At 42.2% G+C, this 10,744-nt stretch overlaps 1 protein-coding gene across 1 annotated transcript; it reads right to left on the reverse strand.

Annotated features, from left to right (window-relative positions):
* Window positions 1-642: 642 nt before the first annotated feature.
* LOC147629294 (large ribosomal subunit protein eL8y) lies at window positions 643-3,161 on the reverse strand. Its single transcript, XM_086812560.1, has 7 exons — window positions 3,023-3,161; window positions 2,792-2,848; window positions 2,311-2,518; window positions 1,900-2,069; window positions 1,445-1,573; window positions 1,244-1,336; window positions 643-1,150 (listed from the first exon to the last, which is right to left on the reverse strand). Exons 1-7 carry the CDS (start codon window positions 3,023-3,025, stop codon window positions 1,019-1,021), a joined length of 792 nt encoding a protein of 263 aa, XP_086668686.1. The 5' UTR covers window positions 3,026-3,161; the 3' UTR covers window positions 643-1,018.
* Between the last annotated feature and the right edge of the window lie 7,583 nt (window positions 3,162-10,744).

Here is a 10,744-nt window from a genome sequence, read left to right on the forward strand (position 1 = left end):
AGTCTACAAGAAGCTAGAGTGAAAATGGGGGAGAATGAAGAGTTTAGAAACTATCACCACCACGTCACCAAAAGAGACTCCCCCATGAATAGCTGAGACCTCTTTCAAAACCTGAACATCAACACCAACCCAAACAACAAAGCCCAAGGAGAAAGCACAGCATGTTACATAACCCAAGCATGAGAAGTTGAGAAGGGACAAATCTAATCAAGACACATCACTGATGGCTATGGTCAATTCCCTGGGCTCCCAAACAGACCCCCTAAGAATGCTAGCTGAGAGCTCATATTCCAATGAGTCAACCAGATATAGGAGTTGGGGGAAGATCTACATCTTTCTAGAACATAAACTAGCCACCGGGGTAAAAGACAGCCTATGAAGGAGCTGCCGCCCAAGACCACAAGCCTCTCGCCCAGGGGAGGGTCTTGTTGGCACACTAGTTCTCTCAGAAGACTGGGAGGACTACACTCAGTCTGAAGCCCTCCTAAAATCGCTTCCACAAGGCTGTAAAACAAAAATGGCAGCTAAGAAACTGGTTGGACTACACTCCGTCTGAAGCCCCCCTGAAATGGCTTCCACAAGGCTGTGAAACAAAACTGGCAGCTAGGAAACCAAAAAGAATTGTGACCACTACCTGCCCAATTGCATGAATCAATTTGCATTGGAATAATTCATTTGCAAGAAGTCAGTCCATGAACACAATGCATACAATAAAGCCTCTACGCTATTCAATCCAGCAGGTTAACCTAGGAAGAGAGCCACAATTGTCAAACAGACTCCATCAGTGTGTGACTCAGCTGGCATCAGAGAAAGGCATGTTCTCATGAAGATAGTAAGCATGATGTAATTCAGCTTGCAAACTAACTTCACTGCAAATGTTTAGCAGAAAAGAAAAATGTGTTTAAAAAGCCGCCCAAAAATTAGAAGCTCACAAAGCAACTAGAGCTAGATTAATGTCCTTGATGTGGAGCATTGCTGCTATAGGCATTCTCCACTTCACCCAATCAAAATCCAAATTTTAAGACATCCTTTGCGCTGCCTCCTTTGCAAGGACTTTCTCTTTAGCCTTAGTCTTTGCCTGTGACTTCACTCCCATAATGCCTCCACCCCATTGTCTCCGGAGGTCGTCAAACCGGTCATTGAAATTTGCCTGAAATGAGAACAAACATTAGAAGCTAAAGCATGACAAAAGTCAGTGTGCCAAAAAACACAACAGGTCACTGCTGTAAGCATCAATAACCACCTTGACTGCCTCCACAATTTTGCTGAACTCTAACTTGTCCTCGTTTTTTACTGAAGTTAAGCACAAGGCAGTCGCTGTTTTCGAGTGAACAATCTGCAAAAACCAGCTAGTGAGACCTGGCAATTAAAGCTGCCAATCATCTAAAACAGTCGCACTCAACTCTGAAGGAAAAACCTAAAAAACTATTCGTGAGATACATGCCTGACCAAGACGTGCTTTCCCTTTCACAATAGCATATGGGATGCCCATTTTCCTGCATAATGCTGGGAGCCAGAGGACCAACTCAATCGGATCAACATCATGGGCTATGACAACCAACTGGGCTTTTCCCTGCACATTTGTACTTGCAACAGCTAACAGCCATTGTCAGAAAAATCTCACCAAAAAGTCCACTGCATAGATTTAAAAACCTGCTATAGAATAATGAGCCACTCTATCACAAAGCTTATTCTAATGAAGACAAACTGTCCGTAGAGACATGTATGTGCACACTACATAAGGTGATCATAACTCAGAGAACATGCAGTAAGTCTAGTGTAGGTTATGCACCCCCCAACCGCTCAGATTACCGTATGTCATACGAATAAAAATGCGTACACACCCAGTGGCCAGATGCAAATGCAACGAGTTTAGTCAGAGGCAAACCTCAGAATTACCTGCTCAATAAGGTAGGTCACGTGATTGATTCCATACTTCACAACAATAGGCTTCTTGCTTTCAACTGGCTTTCCTTCTGCTTCTGCCTGAGCTTTCTTCAAGAGCCTTTCCTTCTTAGATTCTTTGTCTTCTGGTCTATATTTGAGAAGCATCTTGAACAAGCTGGTAGCTGTTGCAAGATGTGTATAAATGCTCAAAATTGGGCACTAATAAATGTCCATATTTGCATGAATCAATACTCAACTACCAAGCAAGTTACCCGAGTTGATAACAAAGCCTGCGAATTAACATACTTGGAAAGAAAAAGTTATTCCTACGGACTTCATCCCCCCATAATGTCGAGTTGATGTGAACATAAAGACAAACATTTAATTTCTTTTATAGTCATGATCAGCATATGAACAAATTACCCAAATTCTTGTCTAAGGTTTTGGTGAACTGATTCAATGCAGGCGGGACTTTCAGTCGCTGGTTCAAAACTCTCCTCTGCCTCTGGATGCGCACATACTTGGGCCACTTAACAAACCGATGAAGATCCTTCTTGGGGGGTAAAGCCCCTCCAATCCCAAACTGTTTCGGTCTCTTCTCGAAGAGAGGATTCACAACCTTCTCCTGGGCCTGCAATATGTTGATTTAAACAAAGAAAAAGGTGTGGAAGTCCCAAAGCCTAGTTCTACAGAGCAATACTTTGATTGCAGTGACCCTTTTCAGCCTACCGAGTGCTCTACAAGCCATAGCCTAGGTGCTTAGAATTATCCTCTAAAGCAACGTCTTCAAAACCCTAACACTCTCAACAATATAATCATGTCGAAAAAAAAATTTGAAAACCCTAACCAGCACTTTCCCGAGGATCGACCTTAACTATTAGAAAACGGTGCCAAAAAGACGTACCTTCTTCTTCTCCGCTGGGACAGCAGGCGCAGGGACCTTCACGCCCCGTTTGGGGGCCTGCAAGGAAAAGCCAGATAGACTGTCAAGATCGCATGGTGGAGAGCACACTTAGACAAGATAAAGAGCCAATCGATGTGACTAATTCAGTTAGCCATAAAAAGTGAGGCATCACGAAACCAATAGCACAGATAGAAACTGAGGCATCGGAATCAAGCAGGTGAGGGTTGAAACCATGGCTTAAAGCTTCTGCTTCGTCTGCTCTTTGTGGTAAAGCTCCTCGTCGCCAATACGTTGCAGCGCTCCACCAAAGAGAAAGCCGAGGTAACACAGAGGAACCCTAAATCTTTTTCGGGCGTCTCTTCACACTGGGTTACTTCATTTGCCGGACACTACTGGGTCCTGATGCTACTGGAAGCTAGCTCGCGTGAGTACGGTCACGGTATTGGGACCTGTTCCCACGACTATTGAGATGTACCACGGTGGTTGGTGGTACTTACCTCACCGGTGGGTCGGCAAGAGCCAAGCCAATAGCATTCACTAGTGCTTCTCTGGATCAATAGGCTTGGCAATTAAAGGTAGAGTGAAAACGTGTGCGTAGAAACTGAATCAGCACTTCTATTCCACCAAGCGTCCACCACTTGACCTCTCTGAGAGTCGCGACAACAGCACCTTGGATGTTGAACATCGGTTTTAGAGACTTCAAGAGTTTGAATGCCCTTATTTATGATTGATTGTGTTTCGATCTAAAAGAGGGAGGCAACATTTGGCTAGGTTCCCTCTCCCTCGCCTCTTTGTAATGGGCTAAGCCCATTAATGGAAGTAGTAGAATGAGTAGGAAAACTGCTTCTAACTCTTGTGCAATCGAGAGAGAGAGAGAGAGAGAGAGAGAGATCATTTGTTTGATTCAATGTAATGAAAAAAAGATGAATGTTGTATGAACTATCTGCAACGTGAGAGAATAGGAACTCCCTTGTGCCATGGGGACTTTGTTTTGAAGCCATTTGTTGTTGGAACTCCCTTGTGTAGGTTCGCTAGCCCCAACTCAAAACTGCAGCAGCTCCACCTTTTATAAGCCTAGCGGAAGATTCCAAACACCACAATTTTATAGAGAGATCTAGTAACATCATGCAACACTGCCTTTCCAATGCTTTCAAAACGTTTGGGACCCAACTTTAATAGACCTTTACTATGAGAAGAACAAAAGTTAGAAAACAACGTGAGTAATACAAATGGCAAGGGGGGTTTCAAAGAAATAGTGACACAACCATTATAATAGGTCACCTTAAGGATAGGTGGATACTTGATGCCTTCTCAATACTACTTTCATTTAAGAAACTACTTCTCTTTGTTTTTGGCACTTTTCTTATGTGTTTAGTGCCTCTCACAATAGATTTGCTTTGAGATGCTTCTAAGGCACATGGATATCGTGGATGCTGATTGTTAGTCATAACCTCAATGGTCAAGTGGGGATGATTATGCGATCATTACTTACACATGGGAATGTGTGTGATGCCATTATTAAATTCCATATCTGTGTGTATGTTTATCAAGGATATTTTGTGTGGGATATGCCTTTTATTTATATCGTTTTCCATGATTAATGTGTGTAATCAGTTATGTGCAGTTAATTCCATATCACTACAACATGCTACAAACATAACGCTTTCTGGTAGCATTTTGTAAGTGGGGATGTCAAGACTATTACGGCTCAGCACCAGCCAAATTACGCTGCACTGCAATGAAATTATGCTGCTCCACAGTGTTATTTTCACTGCTAAGTAGTGTTTTTCGCTCTAACCAGCGTTTTTTGCTCTGAGTAGCGGTAATAGTAGCGAAAAGGTATACTCGGGGAAAATTTTACAAAAAACAAACGAATATGTAAATAAAAAATAGAGACAGTTACCAAAAAAACATCTAGAGTAGAAGACAAAAAAAGAAAAGAAAAGAAAAGAGGAAAAAGAGATGGTAGTTAGTACAAGAGGACAAAAAAGGTAATAATAGCAGTGTTGTATTGATGTACATTGTAGGAGTGAAATCAGTTGCGTTTTTTCACTGCTTAGTAGTGCTATTTCACTACTCAGCGAAATTACGCTACTGAGCAGCAAACAAGCACTACCCAGTAGCACTGATTGACTTACAAAAAGGAACCTACACCTAAATCTGTTGAGATTTAAGCTCGATGTCAGTGTGAGCCAGCTATGCTATGTGCTGGCAAGTTAGGTAGGAACATGTGTGAGACATAAATGACCGCGTGTCCAGCTGGTCATAGTGTGTGGACATTAGCTAGGGTTAGATGAGTGTGGACACAACTCATAGTGTGTTGTGTGTATTTTGGATTATGGCATTATGCTTTGTGTGAGAGTGGAGATGGCTTCCCTCTATGGTTAGGGTTTGCAATTTACATTAGGGTTTGCTCTGTGTGTGTGTCTCCTCCCCCTCTACCGTTCTTTCAACATGGTATCAGAGCCTTGTGCTGTTTATTAGGATTTATGAGTGAGTGAGAGAAGAGGGAGAAGAAGCTGTGAAGAGAAGCTGTGAAGCTTGCCATTGGAGCTGTGAAGCTTGGAGCACACCAACTACTATCAGGTCTGAGAGCTTGGCCTACCGGGTAAGGTCTTCTAAACATCCTTGAGCGGATTGCAGGTGATACAGGCAAAAACAAAGCAAATCAAAGCAAAGAAAATTTTTGGTTTTTTGGAAGCTTTCCATTGAAGCTTGGCAAAAGACACATGTATTTGACAAGGAGAGATGTATTGGCAACTCCTATGCAAGCCCTAAACTCATTTTGGAGCAATTTACATGCATTTGATTGAGTAAAAAACTCTGGTTTTTGAGCTCTCACAAAACAGAGAAAGAGGAGTCAAAAATTGATGCATTTGGAGCATGTTTTTGGCAAAAATTCAAGCATTGACTGGTTGCACACATACCCAAGTGTGTTGGGGACTCAAACCCATCATCAAATAGTACTTCAAACCTTCCCAAATCACTGTAGAGAAGGCGGCGCAGCCAGCACAAAGAAAACAGAGCAGAATTTGATATTTTTGAAGCGAGGAGGTCGATTATTACTCGGTTACTTGTTATATTTCACAATTGCTTTAGCAATTGGTTGCTACACACATTAGAGAAGAGGGCTATGTGATTGGATTGATCAATTATGCTTAATTGGGCTGGGAATGAGCTGATTAAACAGGCTGTCCTGGTTGCAGAGAAACAGAGCAATTTTAATTGAGCAATTAATCTTTGGTCTTAAACAATTGGACAAATTCCTCTTACATGGAGTTGATGGACACTATTGCTAAGCTATTGAATGCCTGGTTGCTCAATTTGGACAAATATTGAAGAAATTAGAGCCAATTTACTACTGGTTTTTTTTTGGTTTTTCCCAAAACAGAGAAAGGGGTTTTCAAAAATTGATATGTACACATGTCAGATGGTGCTGATACTCTACATTGAGGTTGTTTAGGTGTCAATGCAAGTTGTCCATACTTGATTGCACCACTACATTGTGATTTGGAGCCGTGGAAGTGCATCAAAACAGGGTATCTCGGACTGCGTGAGTCAGTTCATCTTGGATGCATACAGGTTGATTTTCTACATCAAATTTGAAGATTTGTGATTACTTTGGAGTATCTGGAACACTCATTGGAGTGTGGTTGAGCTAAGGAAGGCTCGGTTACAGATTTGGACGAGTGCGGAAGGTGCACATTAAGCAAACATGTCAGATAATCCAGTACAGATTGTTGGTGAAAAGCTGGATAGGAAGAACTTCCAGGCATGGAAGTATAGGATAAAAAGTTTCTTGAAAGGAAAAGGATTTTGGAATCTCATTACAGCGCTGAGCCAGAGCCTGAGCTACCTCGACAACCTACACAGCAGAGCAGCTTATTGCTCATAAGCAATGGTCAGAAAGAGCATTCAAAGTGTTGCATTATCTGTCTATATGTATTTCTGATGCTATGCTCATACACATACAGGATGCTGAGAATCCCAAAGATGCATGGGATACTTTGGTCAAGATGTTTGATACAGATACGAGTGCTCGCAAGTCTCAGTTGCGAAATACATAATGTGAAAAGGAATAAAAGGAGCATACATGATTATGTGCAAGAAATCAAGAAGTTTGCAGATGCATTGGCCACAATAAATGCCCCCATGCCTGATGATGATTTGGTGGATATTACCTTGCGTGGTCTTGGCAAGGAATATAAATCTTTTGATACATCTATCTCAGTGAGGAGTACAGGTTTACCAGACTTTGATGAGTTAGTTTCACTCTTGCTGGTTGAGGAAATCAAACTCAGTGATTCATTTTTGGATGCATTTACTAGCCATGATGATAATGGCAGAAATCAGGCTTTCTACTCGCAGAGAGGTTTTAGAGGCAGGGGGAGATTTGCATCACGAGGACGTGGTGGTAATGGTCGTGGATGGCAGGATAGGTCTCCACAACAGAATTTTCAGCCTTCATATGGTGCTCGAGGTGGTCGTGGATATGCACCTCAGAGAGGCAGAGGTAACCCCCGTGGTAGAGGACGTTGGCAAGGCCAACAAAATTCTATGCAAGATGTGGAATGCCATTACTGTGGCAAATATGGTCACATGGCGAGAGATTGTTTCCACAAACAGAATGATTTGAGAGGGGGAAAAGCACAACGTGGTGGTCATTATGGTGGAAATTATGTACAACATGGTGGAAACTATGCATCAAGCAGTAATGATGGCACTGCAAATCATTTGTTTGCCATGAAACATGTTGTGGGTTCTATGACGACAAATGCTGAGAATGATGACACATGGTATATGGACTTAGGAGCATCAAACCATATGACATGTCATGGTGAATGGTTTGAGCATATGAAGCCTATGGATGTGAAAGGCTATGTGGAGACAGGTGATGATACCCAGCATGTCATTACACATGTTGGAAGTGTACCATTGGTTATGCACAATGGTCAAACAAAGTCTATGTCAGATGTGTTATATGTGCCTTCTATCACAAAGAGCTTGGCCTCAGTTGGTCAAATGGTGGAACAGGGATTACAAGTTCGTTTCAAAGAGCATGGTTGCTTCGTTGAGGACTTCAAACATGGATGTAGAGTCATTGCTAAAGGCAAGAAAGAAGGCAGATTGTTTAAGCTGGATGTTGGAATTCCTGAGCTAAAATCAGCCATGTTCTCCAAAAGTAAAAATGTGGTACAGGACATTGATATGTGGCATAAGAGGATTGGACATGTCAATATACAACGATTAAAGAACATGCAGACAAGAGGCATTGTCAATGGATTACCTAGATTCAAATATGATGGGAATATGCATGTTTGTGAAGCCTGTCAGTTTGGAAAGCAAGCAAGATTGAGATTTCCTAGAGAAGGAAATATGAGTAGCAGGCCACTTGAGATCGTACATAGTGATGTATGGGGTCCTGCACAAAACCCATCTATCAAAGGCAGTCTATACTATGTGACATTCATAGATGATTTCAGCAGGATGACATGGATATACTTTCTCAGAGATAAGAGTGAAGTATTGGAAAAGTTCATGGATTTCAAAGCTTTTGCAGAAAAGCAATATGGCTGTTGGATTAAATGTTTGAGGACAGATGGAGGTGGTGAGTACACCTCAAAGGCTTTTGAGCATTTCTTGAGGAAACATGGAATAAGAAGACAGTTGACTTGCAGGTATACACCTCAGCAGAATGGTGTGGCTAAGAGAAAGAATAAAGTCATATGTGAAGTGGCTAGGGCAATGCTTAATGAAAAGAGCATGCCTAATTACTATTGGGCAGAAGCATGTGCTACTGCAATGTATATACTGAACAAAACACCTACAGCAGCCATTCATGGAAGCACGCCAGAGATGCGGCTTACAGGTGATAGGCCAGACATTGGACACCTCAAAGTTTTTGGATGCATAGCTTATGTACATGTGCCTAATGAAAGAAGAAGGAAGTTGGATCCTAAGGCAGAGAAATGTGTATTTGTTGGATATGCACAGGATCGAAAGGCATACAAATGTTACAACCCACAAACTAGACAAGTGGTCATCTCACGAGATGTGGTGTTTGATGAGCTTGCTAGTTGGTACAAAGCAAAAGATGAGGATGTCATTGAGTCACTTGAGGCTGATGTGCATGTGAACTTCTTGCCACAAGCAAGTTCTAGTTCTCCTTCCATGTCTGGGCCAGCAGCAGAGGCTGAGAGTAGCAGTGTATGTCCATGGTCAGGACGTTTGAGGCATGAGAGTGTGAGCACTGGGAGTAGTGCTATGGATAAAGGAAAGAAGAAGGTTGAAGGAATTGGAATCACAGGTTATGAGTCATCTAGTTCAGAGAGTTTGGATGAGGAGCTTGGCATACCTGTTTTACGCACACCTGGTGCTAGGCAGGATAGATATGTGCCACCACATGCTAGAGTTACAGGTGTACAGAGTGACCCGCAGGCATTGCGGAGATCCCAGAGAGTCAGATATCCAGTTGACAAATTGACATATCGAGATTTTGCTATGCACTATGCATATATGACATCTATGGTGAAGCATGTGGAACCTACATGCTATACAGAGGCTATTGGAGAGCATGTATGGGAGAAAGCAATGGATGTAGAGATGGATGCATTGGTCCATAATGATACATGGGACTTGGTTGCATTACCAAAGGATAAGAATGTTATTGGCTGTAAATGGGTTTACAAAGTGAAGTGCAAATCTGATGGTTCTATTGAGAGACATAAAGCAAGATTGGTAGCAAAGGGTTATGCACAGACCCAAGGTTTGGACTATGATGAGACGTTTAGTCCAGTGGCTAAGATGGGCACAGTGAGAGCAGTCATTACTATGGCTGTAGCTAATGGCTGGGAAATACATCAAATGGATGTCAAAAATGCATTTCTAAATGGAGACCTACAAGAGGAAGTGTATATGGCACAGCCAGAAGGGTATGTACACCCACGATATCCCACTCATGTATGCAGATTGAAAAAGGCATTGTATGGTCTGAAGCAAGCACCTCGTGCTTGGAGTGATAAGATGAGCAGATATCTTATCTCACTTGGTTTTCAGATTTCTATAGTAGATTCTTCACTCTATGTGAAGAAGACAGAGCATGGGATTGTTTTACTCGTCATCTATGTGGATGACTTGATTATCATAGGTGATCATGGTGCAGATGTGATGCATGTCAAGAAAGCTTTGAGTGGGCAATTTGACATGAAAGACCTTGGTGAGTTGAGATACTTTCTTGGAATTGAAGTGGTCAAAGATCATGCAGGTACTTGGTTAGTACAGCGCCAATATGCATTGGATATGTTGGCAAAGTATGGCATGACAGGGTGTAAGCCTATGAGTACACCTTTGGAACAAAATGTGAAGTTGCAGGCTGATTATGGTGAGGAGCTTGATGATCCATCTATGTACAGGAAGATGGTTGGTAGTCTCATTTACATGACTATCACACGCCCGGATTTGAGTTATGCTGTGGGGCTAGTAAGTCAGTTTATGCAGAGCCCCAGAAAATATCATTTGGATGCAGTGAGATGCATCATGAGATATGTGAAGACCACTGCACATTATGGTCTACTTTATGAGAGTGGTAAAAGCTTGGACATACATGGCTACACAGATGCTGATTGGGCAGATAGCGCATATGACAGGAGGTCTACTAGTGGATATGCTTTTACACTTGGAAGTGCCGTGGTGAGTTGGAGTAGCAAGAAGCAACCTACAGTTGCTTTATCCAGTACAGAGGCTGAATACAGAGGTGCAGCCATTGCTACTTGTGAGGCAGTATGGTTAAAGGGTCTCTTGGCAAATTTATGTGAGCCTATTGATGGCAAAGTTGTCATTCATTGTGACAACATGAGCAGTATACAGTTGGCCAAGAATCCAGTGTTTCATGCGAGGACCAAACACATAGAGGTCCATTATCACTTTGTCAGAGAAAAGGTGCTGGATGGTACA

This window comes from Cibotium barometz, chromosome 18 (assembly GCF_041138505.1).
Source record: "Cibotium barometz isolate CiBa-2024 chromosome 18, ASM4113850v1, whole genome shotgun sequence".
Classification (NCBI taxonomy): domain Eukaryota; kingdom Viridiplantae; phylum Streptophyta; class Polypodiopsida; order Cyatheales; family Cibotiaceae; genus Cibotium; species Cibotium barometz.

Excerpts from the sequence above, each read along its gene's own strand:
- LOC147629294 (XM_086812560.1), bottom strand. Across the intron at positions 2,519-2,791 it reads TCCCAGCGGAGAAGAAGAAG|GCCCAGGAGAAGGTTGTGAA; the intron begins GTACGTCTTTTT and ends AACATATTGCAG. Across the intron at positions 1,337-1,444 it reads GGAAAGCACGTCTTGGTCAG|ATTGTTCACTCGAAAACAGC; the intron begins GCATGTATCTCA and ends TGGTTTTTGCAG.